The sequence below is a fragment of the Prorops nasuta genome, unplaced genomic scaffold, assembly GCF_024137725.1.
Source record: "Prorops nasuta isolate Cenicafe-Biocafe unplaced genomic scaffold, Cenicafe_Pnas_1.2 PNAS00013, whole genome shotgun sequence".
NCBI classification, from domain to species: domain Eukaryota; kingdom Metazoa; phylum Arthropoda; class Insecta; order Hymenoptera; family Bethylidae; genus Prorops; species Prorops nasuta.
The window spans coordinates 3,945,112-3,965,687 of NW_027116810.1; the positions used below are offsets into that span (position 1 = coordinate 3,945,112).

Here is a 20,576-nt window from a genome sequence, read left to right on the forward strand (position 1 = left end):
CTAACTATTAGCGATTAACTTACATTTCTAACTATTAACGATTAACTTACATTTCTAACAATACTTGTAAGCGGGTTATATTCAACAATTTTATCATGTATAATTAAACAATACGCAGTAGTATTACTTGCAATATTTTTAGAACAATCGATCTCTATTTTAACGTCAACTGTGCCAGATTTAATAGATTCGTTTTGATGCGAACAATCAATGACAAAGAGAGGGCCATATTCTAAGAAATTGTTGTAATCAAACATTGGTTTCGACGGTTTTTCTCCAACATAATAGGATTGGATAAATTTAACATACATATCATATAGTACAGAAAATCGTGATTTTTCAGTATCAGTATCAAGTCGATCATACGGATAAAATTCAGAATTAAGATAGACTTTAATATCACGAACAAAACTATCATCGAAGTCAAGCACCTTCATATGCTGCGTATTCTTCTTATTTGTTCTAAATGCTAGAATAACGTATCGAGGCTTCTCCAATTGTGTTGCAGCTTTTACAGCCCACGTATGCCTCTGTGTTTCTGGTAGAAGCGGGTATTCGTAGAGTTCCCAGGATCGAAAAGCCATGGTGAGGCTTTTGTTTTGGAACGAGCTCATGACGTGCATTTATTATGACTCTTCTATAGTCTTCACAAAAACCCAACAGCATTTTCAGTGGTACGCAAAAATTGAAATATTTCGTAGGCTTATAATCTGATGGAAACCATCCTGAATGGTGTAGACTCGTACTCTCCTCCCCAGTCAGGGAAATGAGATTCTTCATGGAACTAGTAATACCCACATTCTTACTGCGGTCAATCTCAATACCATTCAATTCATAGCGAATTTCATCGAACAAAAATCCCATGGAATTGCAGTCAAGTCCCACTGTATCTTGAACTGTTGCACCCTGAGCACGAGTGCCGTCGATTAATTTTCCCTCTATGTATAGGTAACTCTCACATGGTAGAAGAATTAAATCTTGCTGTTGTATTGGAATTCGAATTTCGTCACTATTTCCCAATGATGCATTTGCATACGGATTGTAAGCATGTATTTCCATTTTAGTAATGCGATTGTCGTACACAGGTTGTGCGGTTACGTCCAACAGGTCCATCTTTATTTCTGACCTTGAAACCCAGTGATTGAAGAAAGGTTATATTTTTTCTTGTTAGCGGTCTTCTAACGTAATCCCCACCCAATGTATCTGCTCCTGCAGCAACTGTTGGACTGATGATAGGCTCATCTGGTATCGGTGATTTATAAGTATTCTTGTAAATTAGCATTTTCTAATGTGTAATCGAATTGTAATTTCTTCCCCACCGAAATTTACTAGACGGTTTTCCTGATCGAGAATGCGCAAAGTAAGACGGTCAATTACTTTCACAATGACTGGCAAGTAAATGACGTTTTTCGGTGTTTCCGAGATTTTATAGCCTGGTGGCACGCTTGGAAAAAATTCATGTATAACATGTTGAGGTTTGCCGTTTGTATATGCACCAGCAGTAATATTACATTCAATTCGTAAAATATTGACCCTTATAATGTTTACGGGCTGGTCTGATTCGGCTAGAGTGTTCGGCTGAATAATTCGATCTGACGAAAAACCCAATAAAGAACCTATATTATTAGGTTTTGTAAAATCGATCAGATATTTACACTTTATTTCACTTTTCAACGTATTATTATTAGCACGTAGAATAATGATATCTTCATTATCCGCCTCATGCATCAATGTACGCAAAAGATCATTTATAGCACTCAATTCATAACAACCTGTAGGTATAGTCAGATCTTCAGTATCGTAGTAAAACTTATTGTTCGACTCATCAACATTAGCGATTGAATTGAAGCTCTGAAAGTCTACGAGACCAAGTTCATATTGCTCCTCCCGAAGATTGATCGGTGGGAAAAAATCTGCCTCTAATATGGACTCGCGGTCAGACAGTGTAACCGTTAAAGACATTGTTCACGTAGAAACTTGACACACAACTGACCGCATATGCTTGTATCATACGATTGATATTGATCGTGGTTGTAGTAGATTATACCAGAAGGACCAAAATAATCTAAAAGTTCAATTGGAGGTTTCAAATTTCCGAAGGAGTCGAAATACTTTACGTAATTATTACGTTTAACGTAGGCAACCCAATGTGTACCAGAACCTTTATCTTCATCAAGATTCACGATTGCACACTCATTGCATAGTACGGTTTGTGGTAGAGATGTGCGCATAAAGACTCCTCGAAAATGTGGTATATCCTGACATGCATGTAATAATTGAATATTACTAGTAGCTCCAGATTTCGGGAGGTTGCTTATTTTTTTTTGCGAGGTTTTTTTCCTCCTTTTCAAACCCTCCCCCTTTCGTCCGTAAGGGGTTAGGTATAAACCATGTCCACGCCTGCCTTCTATTACACGATTGTGACGCTGTATCTCTTCCAATTGTCTCTTGGATGCTTTCGCATCGTTTACAGCTTTTGTTATACCTGCTGCGCCCCCAGCTAATGCGCCCACTGCACTCAACAGTGGGAGCAGAGGTAATAAACCCCCCCGTTTTTTTTTTTTTTGAGTAAATTGCTTTTTCCTCAATAAACCTCCTCGTTTCTTCGGTACACGAATTTTTCTTTTCTTCATGCTTCTTCCATGCACTTGTAGGCCTAAGGCAAGTTTTCGTTTTACATTCATGGATGCCCAGACTGCTGCTGCAGCTGCTCGTTCACGTAAAGATGAGTCACTAGCAGTGATACGTTTTCGTGCACGCTGTGCAAGAACTTTAACAGCCTGGTGACGTGGTGGCAGATCCTTATGTATTGAATATGCGATATCGTGTTCACGTCAGGCTTCGTCTAGAGGATTTATACCAGGATCACCATGTGCTAATCGTTCTCGAAGTCGAGTACCTGGTCCGCAATAATTGTAGCCAGGTATGTGTACTTCGAACGGTAATTTATTCAGTATTTTATTGAAAAAAGTTCCACAACCGTAGCTTACCATGTGGAACTTTCTTTCTGTTTCTCACACATAGTTTGCTGACAAGCCCAGCAATTTTTTATTGAAGGGAGCGGTCCATCAATGTGATCTGTATTAGGTAGATTATGATGTTTAAAACACCAGCGATATTGTTGTACTTCAGGATCTGCACGAATATGTTCAGGCAATTTATTCCAAACCTCTTGAATACTACGCGGAAAGTACTTTAAAAGTAAAATTTTCGGTATGTATTCAAACTGCTCAGCGGTTAATTCCTCCAAACTTGACACATCTAACACTAATAACGGCATGATGAGAACTGATCAAACAATTTATTTCATTCCTATAAATAGGTTGTATGACCACAGAGTTTTCAGTCATGGACTTCGTAAAGCAGCCGCTCGGTATTCGTGTTTCTAATATAGATTACCGAACAACCGATAAATGCATGAGACGTCACGGACCTCTACTCCCATCAACCATACGCTGTATAGTTTGTGGCCCTTCAAATTGTGGAAAAACAAATGTATTGCTGAGCCTTATAGAAAGCCCTCAGGGTGTGAGATTTGAAAACCTATACGTTTATTTAAAATCGTTGCAGCAACCAAAATATCGATACTTGGAGCGACTATTATCGGACAATGAAGAAATTAGTTATTTCCAATTTTCTAATAATAGTGAGGTTATAAAAGTAGCTGAAGCACTACCAAATTCAATTTTCATATTTGATGATGTTGCAACCGATAAGCAAGACAATATAAGAGACTACTTCTCCATGGGTAGACATTCTAAGATTGATTGCTTTTATCTTTGTCAGACTTATGCAAGGATACCAAAACATCTAATACGTGATAATGCAAATTTTTTAATTATTTTTAAACAAGATGGAACTAAGCTAAAACATATATATAACGAACATGTAAATACAGATATGGCGTTTGACAAATTTTGTGAATTGTGTTCAAATTGTTGGAAGCGTGGATTTTTAGTAATTGATAAAGACAGTGCAATGCAAAATGGACGATATCGAAAGGGTTTCAATAAATATGCTGTGATTAAAGAGTGATGTTAATGGTCAAAAATATTAGTTTAACCTTGAACGTTGAACAAGTCTATATATTAAATAGAGAATAGCTTTACAAAATGAAGGAGAAAAAGCTTCTAAAGAAGATTGCTGAGGCAAGTGAAGTAATTCGTCAAAAATATCGCGCACTCAAATCAGACAGAGTAATGATGGAAGATAGTTTAAATGAAACTTTTAAACTAATAGTTGAACCATTAAAGAAGCTCACCGAAAATAATCAAGCAATTTTCGTTGCACCGAAACATGAGATGAAATTGGAACCTATAAAGAGATCTCTCTCACACGAGGAATCTTTCATAATTCCGATGAAACGAAGAAAGTCTTATCTCACATCGACTCCACAGCGGAAAGATTTCATACGCAGCTCCAGAATTAACGTTCAAGGTCATTCATCGGATGATGAGCAGGAATATCCACAGTCGCACGAAACACAGTACCTTTCTCTGGAAGATGATGAAGAGGAGGAGGAGGAGGAGGAGAAGGTGAAGAAGAATAATGAATATGGCCCGCAAGATTTAGCGAAACAAATAGAATTACCTGTGCATACATCCATCGAGGATGTAAAAGATGCTAATCGAAGTACGATAAAGTCTGGTTCAATTGCATCCAAATATATAGAATTGTTGACGAATAATGCTAAGGATAAAATTGACAGTAATTTTGGAGTTAAGTTAGATAAAGTGACGAATAAAATGTGGCTTGCGAAATGTGCTTTTAATGTTGATGATTACAGTAATTTTATTATTATCGATAAGGAGTATTATCCTGGCACGAAAGGTCTATTTGAATTGATCTTCATGAAAGAACCTGAAGACTATACTAAAGATGATTTAGACACATATAAAAGTATTCTTTCTCAAACTAATGTGCACAGAGCAGATAACATTAGTACAGGAAAGCTTCGTGGGAATAAGGGACATAAATGGAAGAAAATAATTAGTGAATTATTTCCACCGAAGACAAAACTTGTACAAGGTAAGGGATATATGCGTGTTAATAATAATCCAGTGAGCTATGTACATTGGAACGATCCAAACGAACTGGTCGAGCGATTAAAACTATTAATTGCATCATCTGCTGCTGGTCATACGAATCACCATAATGAGATACAGTCAATAATTGAGGAGCTCCATGAAGAAGGTATCATCTTATAAAAGAGATTGCAGTTTCAAGATTTTCTCAGTTCAACCTACTACTTCACTATGACGATAAATAAATTTGGAGCTGGTTTCAATACTGGTAAAGTGAGAAATTATTTCCACAAAATTGATGATGATACGTTAAAGTTTGATAAATATAAGAATGCATTTAATGCCAAGAAGAAAATAATTTCAAACTTGGGATCTGATGTTACTGATGAGACAAGTGCGATGAATATCAGTGTTCTGATGAGTAATTTGACACCACTGCGTGATAGCTTTACAAAAGAAATGAATGAATATAGTGTGAAGCTGAATGAATATGCATTAAAATGTGAATTTCTTGAGGAAAAAATGACAAATCTGTTGAAAAAACGTATCGACGAAATTGATGAAAGAATCGAAAAATTGAATGTTGAAATCGATCATAATAGTTACAAATTGGCAGGATCTAAATAAGAGAAGAAAGCGTTATTCTATATAAAAGAGATTGCAGTTTCAAGATTTTCTCAGTTCAACGTACTACTTCACTATGACAATAAATAAATTTGGAGGTGGTTTCAATACCGGTAAAGTGAGAAATTATTTCCACAAAATTGATAATGATACGTTAAAGTTTGATAAACAAAAGAATGCATTTAATGCCAAGAAGAAAATAATTTCAAACTTAGAATGTGATGTTACGGATGAGACAAGTGCGGTGAATATGGCTGCTCTGTTACGTAATTCGATGACTGTAAGTGATAGCTTAATGAGAGAATTGTTTGAATACAGTGAGAAGCTAACTCACTATTACCTAAAATGTAACATTCTTGAGGAAAAATTTACAACTCTAATGAAAAAAATCGATGAAATTGATAAAATTGGTATAAGAATCGATAAATTGATTGATAAAGTCGATCATAATGATTATAAATTGGATCGAAAAGACAAGGAATTACGAAATTATATGATTGTTGGATTGAAAATTGTTGTAGAATATTTCTCTAATCACCTGGCAAAAAAAGATTTTGCAAATGAGAAGAATAGAGAAGACGATATAAATTATGCCTTGAAGAAACTTATACTACCGCCAGTGCTTGATGACCTGCTGTAAACATAACACGTAGTGGAATAATTATGAGTAGTGAGGAGAAGAAACAATTGGTAGAAGAGTTACATGTGCCTACCAGACGGAACTTTTTACGTAGACGTGTAATATTAGGAGGCTTCGATGACCTCTGGCAAGCAGATCTGGTAGACATGAGAAACTATCCAGACGCAGGCTACCACTACATTCTCACAGTTATTGATGCATTGTCGAAATATGGCTGGGCAATAGCCCTGAAAACCAAGTCAGGCAAGGAAGTGACAGCTGCATTGCTGAAAATCCTGAAGAGTGGGAGATGTCCGAAAAATCTACAGACCGACGATGGCAAGGAATTTTATAATAGTGATTTCCAATCGCTTATGAAAAAGTATGGAATAAATCATTACTCAACATACAGTGTATTGAAAGCAACCATAGTCGAGCGTTGGAATCGAACGTTGAAGACAGAAATGTGGAAAGGATTTACGTTGAATGGAAATTACAAGTGGAGAGCTATGCTACAACAACTGGTTGACGAATACAATTCAAGAAAACATCGTACTATAGGAATGCGTCCAGCCGATGTGAAACCTGAACATGCTAATAAGCTCTTAGCAACAGTATTCAGCAATATAAAGATCGTTGGTCGTGCCAAGTTCAAAGCCGGTGATTTTGTACGAATCAGTAAATATAAGAATGTATTTGCAAAAGGCTACACACCAAATTGGATAACTGAAATATTTGAAATTATAAAAGTGCAGAAAACAAATTCTGTTACATATACACTAAGGGATTCTAGTGGTACAGATATATATGGTGAATTCTACGAATATGAACTTTTAAAAACTGCTGATCCTAATGTATATCTAGTTGAGAGGGTATTACGTAAGAAAGGGGACAAAGTCTTTGTAAAGTGGTTAGGATTCAATAATACACATAATTCATGGATAAATAAAAACAATATTTTGTAACATACAATTTATTAATAAAGAAGCAATATTTAATCTTCATTTAAATCTACTTCACTTAATTCTATTTCATTTACCCTATAATGACCCCATGGTAGAGTTGATACAGTACCTTGTACAATATAGCGCTTATCATCATGTGGACTGAGAGAAATTTTTTGCTGTACAATTGAATAAACATTATGCAATTTTGAACGAATTAAATTTTGATTATGGATATGAACAGTAAAATTTTTGTAAGCAGTCTCTATAATCTTCAAACGTTATTTTTCTAGCGATAACGCAACTCTTAACGCCCTTAGCTTTTTTACAAATTTTATCTTGTATTTTAAATGTATACATTTTCGATCTCAGTCCAATAAACTCAGTCATAATTCTCCCGTTATTCTCATCTTTCATCAAACCAGGCACTTTTTTATTTACTAGAGGTAAATTATACTGGTTATTAGGCGAATAATCACTAGTATCGAATCTTGAAAGATTTTCTTTCATGATCGTGTAAATGTCATCGCATTCGATACTGTATATCAAACTATCTGTATCGGTATACAATGCTCTACATTTACTACCAAACGTTGGAAGCATATATTCATAATGTAATTCGTATAAACATGTTTTTGAAATATCTAGAATACTCATACCTACATATATAGGTTTATCAAATTTCGCCGTTAATTTTTTTAATTCTATCGCAACCAAATTTTCGTTGAATATGGCGCTACTGTGAAAATTTGGTTGGGATATCAATGCTTCTGCTCCATATCTTCCTTCCCACTTACTAACTAGCCTCACATCAACTCTATTTCTTACATTTTCCATCGTCTTACCGAACACTGCATTGTTCATTAGTTTGAAAAGATTTTTCTCCAACTCATTTTTAGATGCAGCTCGCAAACGTGTGTTTAAGTCTATATATTTGTTTAGCCATGCAGATTGCTGGAATCTTAATCCGCGATGGATACGTTTCAGTACCATTCCATGATGAATACATTGTTGTAAAGCCCGATAATGTATAACATAACGCTCCTTATTTTCGACAGTTGCAAGTAGCTTCTTCTGTCGTGCTCCGGGCGGAGCCTCACGTACCGGACAAAATGGCAAGTCAGAGTGATTATCATGAAGTACGCTTGGATACTCCAAGTCTACCTCTAAAATAAAACCCTCAGATGAATCTATAGGTATGCTAGAGATATCAAAGTTGTTAGTATCTTCAATCCAGCGAAATCCATGAGTAGGTAGAGTTTGACACATTGCCCATCCGTATAGATTATTTACATCATAGTACATTAAATATTTGCTTGGTTTTGTTGAGTCATAATCATTCATATACCGATTGTTTGCTTTTTCATAGCGGTGAGAGCACTGACTCAAACCACCACGTATTCCGCGTTCTACGAAAAGCAACATTTCAACATCAATGAAAAGTTCCAATTTTATTCCAGTATATTTAAGCATTGCATCCCAAGTGAAGCCTGGGAGTGTAAAATAATGTGCAGGATCCAAATTATAATTTTCCATGCAGCTATCGCGAAAATTTTCAAAAACGTCTGTCAGTAATAATACGTCAGTTTTTAAATAGAGATCGCTGTAATCCCCAAGTGTTTGTATTTGAAAATTGATCCATACCTCCTTAGCATGATTATATGCCTCTTCACTAATATCACTGTCAGTTAATTTGTTACAGAATAACTTGCGAGGCGGTAAAGCATTTTCTTCCAGACGATTCAGATTATCTACGTAATCATAAGGAAAAATACCTTTTCTTGTTAGTAGATTAAATTGTTCCGTATTTAAATTCGAAAATTCTGACTCTAAGTTTTTCAATTGAGATCTCTCCAAGTATGAGCTCAATTTGTCTAAACTTGATGCAAGAAATTTAAATGAATCAATAAACCTGAGCTAAATATTATATTTCCGTATGTATTTTTTAAATGAAATATACTTTTCCTTATGTACAGGTAGCAGGTATACTGAACCCTCATACATGTTAGCGATCGCATTGAAGATGAAATGTGGATCGTAATTAGATAAATTATGAAAAATTACTGGAATAACGTGCGAATCTTTATAGTTTAAATTACAATTGTTGTGAGAGGGTCCTCTATATTTACCTTTTAAATGATCATGATCGCGAACACGTACTTGATTTGGAAGAAATGGCTTTTTACATATATGACAGTCGGGATCATTGTTATGACGAAAATTTTCGCTAATACTTAGCGTTCTCATAGGCACTACAGTCTTTAGTTTTTCGCTCGCTATGCTAGCAATTTTATCGAGTTCTCGCACCAACCATTCTATACACTCGAGTCCACGATATGATTTATAGGTTGAGAGCGATAAATCACGAATGATTTAAAATAATATCCTACACTAAAGGGTAAATGTTTTTGATAAATACTACTATTACCGCTCGTTTCATTCACTTTCTCTAATAAACATTTAATGTCTGCATATACGACGAATGGGGTCCTCTCATTGTTCTTGTCATTTTTAAAGGACACCCAACGGTCCTCTTCAGGTAGCAGTATACGGACGTTTATATTGAGCTGACTGCAATCACGTTTATGAGATTGAAGTTTATCCTCATTGAAGAAATAGTGTAAACATCTAAGAGAAAAATCATATTAGTATATAAACATTAGGAAATAGTGCCAGTGTGTACTGATCTTTAAGATTTTTGTATTAATCGGATTAATTCTTTACTACAAAATTTTCTACACTATGTCTCCGCCACCGGATCCCACTTCAGCTTCATGTGCTGAGGCACTCTGCTACTTGCATGCTGAGTATCCGGACCTCAGGATAACCAGGGTTACAAAGTTTAGACGCCAATCAAGAACATATTGGAGAGTCGAATGTACAATTGATCAGTACATGGAATACAGCCAGTTATCACAGTTTAGATCTTACCTCCAACAACACTCTGATAGATATACTGTGCTACGAAACTTGGAATATGAATCTAGTGATTCTGATTCTTGGTGGTCTGTCTGCTTCACCATGGATAAGAGCCCTCAAGCTTATGCACGGGAACTTAAGGTTCGCCAAGCTGAAGAAGCGTTTGCTTCAGGATTGATCGACGCTGCCGAGGAAGGTTATGAGATAAAACCTAATGGACATGTTGTCCAAGAACAAAAAGATAGCGTCATTACTATCAGTGACAAGAAGAGGAAGGTCTTCGAAATGATTACGCATTTAGTATATAAACATTAAATAAAATTATATTAAAATATAAACAGTATAACATACCGATTACAAATAAGATGAGATTGTTTTTTTCGAGTCAGTTGTTTCTTTAGCAAGCGAGAAAGATTCGTGATACATAAAAAAAGTGCTGCACCTTGATGTTCGAGAAGAAGAAGATTCGCATGTCTCGATTTCTCACATTTTGTGAGTTGAAGAGGTGCAATAATTTTATTCTCCTGCCCATCCTGCTCATCCACCATGGTGAAAACATTAATCGACACATCATTATCTTCTTCAAATTTTAGGTATCTGCCTTAATGTGGTTGGAAATGTTATACTTCTGACGTTGAAAACAGATTTAAAATGGGGGTATGAAGATTGTCGTTGTGGGTTTTTAGTTGAAATAGCCGGATAGAGTGCAGCCGTTACAGCCCATGCAAAACATGTATTATCATCACTCTGTATGTTTATCACTGCATGTTTGTTCTTAATATATTTTGGAAGGTCGATTCCACAGCCTGCATGTAATGGATTATAGTGATTAATATTCACAATTAAATTTAATATTTTTTCCAAAGCCCACCCACTAACACGCTCTTGAAATTCACCTAATTTTGTTAAAATTTTATCTATGACGTTTGTATTATACCAATCACTAAAAGTATCAGTCTTGAATAAAATCACATTTTTTGTGGAAATATGTTTGATATCACTAATTTCCTTGCAAATAAATTGTCCGTTGAATACCATATTTATCTTAACAGCGCTTACTTTACTGAATACTTTGTTCATGTAGGATTGCAGCATTTCTGATGCTGCCAATAGAAATTCATGTGGTTCGATATAATTAGTGTTTACTATCATACCACTACACATTCGACTTTTAAATGATGAATCAAGATCTTTCCAAATAAGCTTTTCCGCATTAATGCCCGCTCCAATTGAATTTTTATTTTTCGCCGCATGGAGAAGTAACTTTCGAATACATTTTATTTTTGCAAGATTTTTCTGTATAGCATCTGGAGTTGCATTCCGGTTGGATTCTCTCAAATTTCGAATATAATCACGACACTTGCAAACCCACTCGCGATAATCATGCTGAGTTCTTAAATCGGGATTCTTAAGAGCGTGGATTTGAAGAATAACTTTTTTCTCTTGCTGCTCTGATTAATTGGCACTGTATCTGAGCAATTTCCGTAAATATTTTCTGTCTTGCCCCTATACGTGCATTGCCGCTAGCAACTCTCAATTTTTTAATGTAATCGCGACAATCACGTACCCACTCACGATATTCATCCTGGCTATTTAAAATTCTATTTAGAAGCGACATCGTAGTTCTTTCCGTTTAAATGATCAGCGTGAAACTAATGAAAAATCTTTGATGGAGAGCCCTTTAAATAATCAGTCTCCGAGACACTACAGTGACATAAATACTTTACGGATCAGGTTTCGCGTTGAAGAAAAAGAATGCATTCATGTTTAAAATACACATATATTCTAGATTTTTTATTCATACATATATTTCATATAATATACATTTTTCAGTGCGCATATACCCTCATGATTCATGCAAATAGGAAGTTGTGAATTATATAAACCATCTTCTAAATTATAATTTCCCCACACATATTCATCTACATTACTAATTTCTAAATCACAAATACTCCTTAACCAATTTAACTTTTCCACCCCTTTTACAAAAACCGTATCCTAATATATATATTTTTTTATAATATCTTTATATTTATAATATGGTGAATAACCATTCATCCAATTTAAGCCATGATGATTGAAAAAGATTGAACTGAAAAAGAAATTTCTTATTCATTGAAAATAATAATTCGTTATTGTTTGTTATAAAATATACTTACTCTGTTTTCTTTCTTTCCTCTTCACTTAACCAAGTATGTGATAAGGGGGGTGAAAATAAAATACGATGCACTATTAGTTCTTATAAAACTGCAAATTCTTTAACTATAAATGTCTTATCCATTAAATAGAATCCTTGAAAATCGACGAACGTTGGGATCATCATGTTAGCGTTTTTTATACTAAATTTATTACACTTTGCCTTTATTTTAAATATATTCTTTTTTTGTTTCTCTAAAGTTTTTCCCCTTCTCTTCAAACCAAGTATTTCAATTCTCCCACTATCCTTAACTATTCTCTCTTTGGAACAATGGTGTTTCTAAAAGTGTCTGGTTAGTCACCTCCCACCACAGATCAAATTTTTCACATCCCTTACAGCATTTAAAAAATCTTGAGAAGCGTGTAGGGTAGTCTTCAGTTCAGTTTAAGCCACAGAATCTTCAGTTCAGTTTTAGTCACAGAATCTTCAGGTACTCTGACATTATGCATCATATAAGAGATATCACGCACATAATAGATGTGGATGGATTTATCGTTAATAAGAAGATAGTGTACAAAGCAGTGGCTATTAAAAATTGTGTGAAAGTTGATTGTGTGATGTCCGCGAGGATGTCTAGGAAGGGAGGCTTTAGAGTGGCAAAAAACAACGCCCAGGAAATCTGGTAAAAGGCAGTTTATTTGATTGCGAAAAATAAATACAAAATAAAAATGCTCCAAAGGAGGCTGAACAGTAAATGAGTAATCCACCCAAAGTTTGCAAATACGAAATCCCACCCTGTGATCCCCAGGTCCCAGGACAGGATTCTCCGAACCTGAGACTCCCAGGCTACGAAGAAAGAGAGAAAGGAAGAAGATTTCTTGGAGTCCAAGAAATCGACGATGGAGCGGAAATGCGTACTAAGAGACTTAGTGGCGTCGCAGGAAGGTAGTGATGGCTAAGCTACCGCGAAGAAAGAAAAGACAAAGTCTAGAGTCTAGACCGTTTAAATAGAGCCGCAAATTGACGGAACTCTTGGGGAGTTAATATATACAAGGGACACAAATTGTAACAGCGAGAGAGAGCTCTGCGCTGTGAGCCATCTGTCGGCCTTGATTGGAGGTAGGACCAAGAGAGACTGAGTGTGAGCAGGAGCGAGACGGCCTGAGAGTCCCAGACCGCTCGCGCCCCCACTCCGATCTCTAACAAATCCTCCCCCGCATTGACGATCCTGCGTCAATTCAAATGAATCTCGTAGATGTTGGACATGAAACTAAACTTATGTGCTAAAATTTGAAATGGTGAAAACACCGTAAGAACAAAGACCATGGTGGAGAGAGAAAAAAAAAAAAACCTTTGAGCGAAGCTCCGAATATCCACCAGTGGTCATAGACTAACTCATTTTTTAACGAGGAGTTTGGCAGTTTTCAGCTCTAGCGCTGGAGTCCAGCGTAAGAGCAATTTTCCTTGGGGATCCCACGTCTTCCACTGCCGATATTTCAACACAGCGTGCAATGGTATACGGTGTGTGAGTCCGAAGGCTAAAACTGTAACGTACTTTGCTGTACGCTCCAGCTCCTTAGCGGTAGAATCGTATAAGATTCCCTTCTCCCAACTGCTCGCGTACAAAACAGCTAAGTCAATTGCTGGTGCTGGTGCACGAGAAGGTCCCGCAATGGGTTCCATGCTAACGTCAGCTGATTCTGGTTCGGGTGGACAGGGCGAATCTGAAATGAACGGCAACCTGGAGTCTTCTTCCTCCTTCGTTGACACAAGCAAATCCGGAAGTTCCAGGAGAGAGTCCACAGAAGGAGCATCGTCCGAAAGACTCAAGTCACTGAAGGAAAGGTCCAGTACATCGCACGCGTTCGCTTCTTCACCCCAAACCTCACTTAAGAACATTTCGACGTTGTCGACTAAATTAGGCACCTTGTCACTAGCCATGATTACGGAGAACTGATTTAATAAGTAGAGCGTCAAGGTGAAGATGTACGATTCGGCAGATCAAAGCCGTTGGGATTGTTTGTCAATATTTGTATTTATCCGGGAGCCTACACAATTGTGTTAGGCTGCGTTGAATCTGTTTATTAGCTGTTTGAACCACAGCTACTCTTGCTACTGAGTCTGAACCGATGATTAAACGAGTAATTCGGCCTAAGTTCCATTTGCAGGGTGGAGCGTTTGGAGTCTTAATTATAACGATGTCCCCTTCACGAAAATCGTTATTTCTGATTTGCCATTTTGGACGAGATTGTAATGATTGCAGATACTCGCCCGACCATTTTTGCCAAAAAAGCTCGGTAATCCGAGTGATTTTCTGCCATCGATTTAGAGTAGATTCCTTTAAATCTAGAACGGACATTTCGGGTGGAGCGAGTAAAGCGCGACCGACCAAGAAGTGCCCTGGCGTTAGACATTCCAAGCTTTCAATGTCATCGCGTAAGCGAGAAAGAGGTCTGGAGTTTAAACAAGCTTCAATACGACAAATCAATGTGGTCATTTCTTCGAACGTAGGAAGAAAAGTCCCGAGAATACGCTTTAAATGATGTTTTACGCTTCGTACTCCACTCTCCCACAGTCCACCCCAATGAGGAGTGGCCACGGGAATAAATTTCCATTCTATTTCGCGTATAGGTTCAAAATCTATAGATTGCGCATGTTTCAGAGAGCCTTGGAATGCAAGTTTCAATTCCTTATTTGCTCCTTGAAAATTTAACCCATTATCAGAGTAAATCACTGCGGGTTTACCACGACGTGAAGTAAAACGAGCTAGAGCCGCTAAAAATGCATCCGTATCATATTTGGAGACAAGCTCAAGATGGATGGCACGAGTAGCCATGCATACAAAAACAGCTATATAACACTTAACTGTTTTTGAGTTTCGGCCTTGATGCAGTTTTACAAGGAAGGGCCCGGCGTAATCAATGCCAGTATGTTCAAACGGATGGCTACGGTTTACTCGAGCAGTAGGCAAAGATCCCATGAATTGTGTTCCTAGCTTGGCACGCTGACGAACGCAAGTGACGCACCTATGTATTATGCTTTTCGCAGCGTTTCGTGCATTGATTACCCAATACTTTTGCCGCAATACTGTTAACGTAAGCTGTAGGCCACCGTGCAAGGTCGTAATGTGTATATGCCGAATGAGTAGCTCGGTTAAATAATTGGTTGGTAAAATAATGGGATGCTTTTGGTTGTCTGACAGGAATGAGTGTTGTAGACGCCCACCTACTCGGAGAACTCCTTGCACATCTAAAAACGGTGCAAGAGAAAGTAATCGAGAATTTGACGGAATTGACTTTTTGCCTTGCAACGTTAAGATATCGGTTAAGAAGGCAGCAGCTTGAATTATTTTCACAACACGCAGTGTTGCAGTACGTAGCTCGAGAGCTGACACGTGCGCGTGTTGACAAACATTTTTTCTACGCGCTCGATCTATAAATCGCAACACATAGCTAACAACACGGATTAGTTTTGTCCACGACGAGTAGTTACAAAGAAATGACGGTAAATCTCGTGTGACATGATTTGAATAGATCGACGAGGTCTTTATTTCCTCGTTGGTTTCAAACATTAAAGGAGAATTTCCCGATGACATTTCCCGAATTATTGAGGGTCCTTTCCACCAAAGCGCACTGTGTATTAATTGGCTTGGAGGAATTCCTCGCGAGTTGAGATCTGCAGGATTGGACTTAGTATTGACATAAGACCAATGAGCCTCTGGTAGACTTGATTGTATATATTCGACTCGGTTGGCTACAAAAACTTTCCATTTGGACGAATGTTGTGCAATCCAAGCCAACACGATTTGTGAATCAGAGAAACAAAAAATGTCATGCACTGAATGTTTAAGTGATGACTTGATATGAAGCATTAGTTTAGTCAGATAAGCAGCGGCGACTAGTTCAAGTCGAGCAATACTAATTGCTTTAAGAGGGGCTACTTTGGCTTTTGCCATTACGAGGCTAACTGATGTTTGACTATTATTGTTGTTGGTGAATTTGGCATACACCACAGCACTATATGATACATTTGAAGCATCACAGAACCCATAGAGTTCTAATTTATCTGCTTCACTAAGTTGACCATTCCAGCGCGGGATGGTGATTTTTGTTAATTCGCACATTTGCGAGTAATAAGACATCCATTTAGATTGGATAGGCTCGGGAACCTCGTCATCCCAATTAAGTTTGAGCAACCAGGTGGATTGCATTATTTGCTTTAACACAATGGTGAACGGTGAGATCCAGCCTAAAGGATCGTAAATCCTCGCGTTTTCCGAGAGTAACATGCGCTTTGTTAACTTAGTGATGGAAGAAGGCGAAATTATAAACTGAAATGAATCAGAGCTGGTATTCCAAGATATGCCCAGCACTTTGCTAGTTTCGTTAAGACTTTCGCTACTAAAATTAAGATTAGCGTTACTAGAATCATTAGAAATTTCTTGGAGAGCTGAGCTTGCTGAATTGAAGGCCCATTTACTGAGCTCGAATTTACCTTTATCCAACAACTGAACTAATTGAGATTTGATATTGCGTAAATCCGCAAGGTTGTTAGCTCCAAAAAGAATGTCATCGACATAGATTGAGTGAAGTAAGGTGGACTTCGCATCTGGGAAGTCATTACCATGTTGATTTGCGAGTTCCTGCACTACCCGTGAAGCTAAAAACGGTGCAGGTCCGGTACCGTATGTGACCGTGTTCAATTGATATATTTGAGTATTTCCAGAATCATCTTTCCAAATTATAGCTTGGAATTTTCTGTCTTCCGGACGGATTAGAATTTGGCGAAACATTTTAACAATGTCTGTTACGCCAACAAAACGAAAATCACGCCAATTCATAAGAATGGCCGTTATATCTTTTTGTAATTTTGGCCCTACTAAGAGTACGTCGTTGAGTGATAGACCACTCTTAGTTTTAGCGGACGCATTAAATACGACACGTATTTTCTGTTTTCCATTCTCGAGTTTAAATACTGCGTGATGAGGCAGGTAAACCAAGGAGTCTGCGTCAATCGCGTTTGTTGTGACCTTCTCCATGTGTCCTAACTGCTCGTACTCTCTAATGAATTTAGTATAGCTTTCAGACTGCTCAGGAGATTTGTTAATGCGACAGAGAACTCGCTTTAAAGCTGATTCGGCGATGCTGCGAGAGGCTCCCAGTGCCGATTTGGAGGACTCTGTCTTGAAAGGCAATGCAACCTGATAGCGGCCTGATGGTAATTGAGTAACGTTGCTCGCGAAAATGTCCTCGCATAATTGATCTTCAGGGGTCAAACTATAAGTGCTAGGAACTTCTTCAATCTCCCAAAAATCTCGAAGCGTTTTATCGAAGTCACAACAATGAAGAACGTTTACTGTTGCAGTATGCGTGGGCGACGCGAGTGTACCATACACAACCCAGCCAAATAACGAATCTTGTGCTATCAGTGCACGGTTCGATGAATGAATTATTTGATTCAGTAAGAGCTGAGGGCAATAATCTGCACCAATTAAAATATCAATTGGATTTCTCGCAGAAGCATATTCGTCCGCGAGGTCCAGAGAACCTAATTGAGGGAATTCAAGCGGTGAATACGACCGAGGACTATAATTCGTGATTTTTGGTAAAATTAATGCCGTCACTTTGAGTGAGGCCTGATCGTGTTTGACTGACTGTAAGATGAGTTCAGCTTTGCTCGAGACGTTCCGTACCGCACCTCCCGTGACTCCGTAAATCGTTGCATTAACTTTGCGGCGTGTAACTCTTAATAACTGGGCTAGATTTTCCGTCATGAAAGACGTTTGTGAGCCCGGGTCGACTAAGCCTCTAATCATAATTTGACGGCCATTTGGTGCTGTAGCGCGCGCAAGAAAAGTTGCAAGGAGTGCCGTGCGTTCATCCATGGCACTCACATGGGCAACAACAGAAGTCGAAGGCTGATCAATGGTTTGAAGACTGGTGGGTGCATTAGCTTGAGATGGATTACGTTGAGACGTCGGATTAGATTGTTTCTCAAAATGCAGAAGCGTATGATGTGCCTTGGAACATTTTTTACATCGAGATTTACTTCGGCAAGACGATATCGAATGACCAGGTCTCAAGCAATTGATACAAAGTGAGTTGTTCTGCGCTGCTTTGTATCTGGCTTGAGGGTTCAAAGCAATAAAGCTGTTGCATTGATAGAGAGGATGTTCCGCGTCACAATAAAAGCATTTTGGTTTATCAACGATTGCGTTGAGTGATTTCAACGACTTAGGGCGAGAAGTTTTATCAGTGTTTTGTTTACTACCTTTGAACTTGTTACTGATAGATTCGAGCATATTAATCTGCTCGGTGATGAACTCCAAGAACTGAGTGAAGGAGGGATATTTCAAAACACGTTTTATTTCCTTCTCCCACTCTACACTGAGAATTTGATCTAGTTTATTTGAGAGAATGTGGACTAATATAGCACTCCAACCATCAACTGGATATCCTAACGTCCTCAGCGAGTCAAGCACAACTATAGTGGTATCGCGCAGTGTTTTTATGGATATGAGGTTGTCAGAAAAGACTTTCGGAATGAGCGTTAGTTTGCTAAGAAGGTTGGACGTAATAATTCGTTCATTTGTGTACCTAATCACCAACGCATTCCATGCTGTTAAGTAACTATCGTTACTGGCGGCTAAGGATCGGATTACTGAGCTAGCTTCTCCGTGAAGACATGCCTTTAAATAATGAAACTTTTGAACACCTGGTAGTGTCGAATTATCGTGAATCATTGATTTGAAAGAGTCATAGAAGGTTGACCACTCAGAATAGTCACCACTAAATTTGGGTAAATCTAGCTTAGGAAGTTTCAATGAGGGAGCATGGGTCTGCCCTGCAGTGACAGGAGCGACTTGCTCGCCGCTTAAATTCTCGATTTGCTCTAAAATGTATTCTTCCGCAGTTAAATACGCCGTCATAGCTCGCTCATAAGTATTCTGTGTCGTATAGTTAAACTGCTGCAAATCTTTCTCCGTTAAATGATTAGTAATCGTCACATGATTCGTTTGTATTTTCGCGAGAGTTTCCTTGGCACTAGCCAGACGACCATTTAAATAAGGAACGGTAAAGTTACCTACACCCCGCTTTTTGGTGTTGACCAGTAGCCGTTCTAATTCTGTGCAATAAAGACCAACGTGACCTGCGCACATGAGGATTTCCTCCTGCGTTACCATTTTGCCACCAGAGACACTCCCCCAGTCACCTCGAAGAATCACCAATCAAAATTCAACTCAATGGAAAATGTACCGGTTATATCCGGCTCGAAGGACCAGAAATTTGTGTGAAAGTTGATTGTGTGATGTCCGCGAGGATGTCTAGGAAGGGAGGCTTTAGAGTGGCAAAAAACAACGCCCAGGAAATCTGGTAAAAGGCAGTTTATTTGATTGCGAAAAATAAATACAAAATAAAAATGCTCCAAAGGAGGCTGAACAGTAAATGAGTAATCCACCCAAAGTTTGCAAATACGAAATCCCACCCTGTGATCCCCAGGTCCCAGGACAGGATTCTCCGAACCTGAGACTCCCAGGCTACGAAGAAAGAGAGAAAGGAAGAAGATTTCTTGGAGTCCAAGAAATCGACGATGGAGCGGAAATGCGTACTAAGAGACTTAGTGGCGTCGCAGGAAGGTAGTGATGGCTAAGCTACCGCGAAGAAAGAAAAGACAAAGTCTAGAGTCTAGACCGTTTAAATAGAGCCGCAAATTGACGGAACTCTTGGGGAGTTAATATATACAAGGGACACAAATTGTAACAGCGAGAGAGAGCTCTGCGCTGTGAGCCATCTGTCGGCCTTGATTGGAGGTAGGACCAAGAGAGACTGAGTGTGAGCAGGAGCGAGACGGCCTGAGAGTCCCAGACCGCTCGCGCCCCCACTCCGATCTCTAACAAAAATATATACTCTAACTTAACACATTATGGTGCGTTTAAAGTTAGTGGATCAATGAACACTTTAAGTATTGCTGACCGGAAAACTGCATCTTTTGTGTTTAATAATGTGCACGGAATTGCATATGGAAATACGGGAAATGAAAGATATTCACAAAATGAAATATATGATTTTCTAAAAATCATTGAATGTGACAGTGTGCAACCAGTGGTTGCATATAAAGGTGGACACTTCGAACGTGACTTATTAAATATAATGAATATTAATAATGTCAATTTAGAAAATTTTAATTGTCCAAAATTCGATTGCTTAATTGAATATATAAAAACAGACATTATTCCTTGCGAACTGCATAAAATTAAAATTACGCGAAAAACACAAAAGCCTGTCCACTGTGTGAAACAGGAGGTAGAT

At 38.0% G+C, this 20,576-nt stretch overlaps 2 protein-coding genes across 2 annotated transcripts in view; both read right to left on the bottom strand.

The window, feature by feature from the left end:
* LOC136778025 (opioid-binding protein/cell adhesion molecule-like) overlaps positions 1-20,576 on the bottom strand; it is a 1,000,824-nt gene that overhangs the window by 884,467 nt on the left and 95,781 nt on the right. The gene's annotated exons all lie outside the window — the stretch shown is intronic.
* Positions 14,291-19,450, bottom strand: LOC136778092 (uncharacterized). Its single transcript, XM_066734703.1, has one exon. It carries the CDS (start codon positions 19,448-19,450, stop codon positions 14,291-14,293), a length of 5,160 nt encoding a protein of 1,719 aa, XP_066590800.1.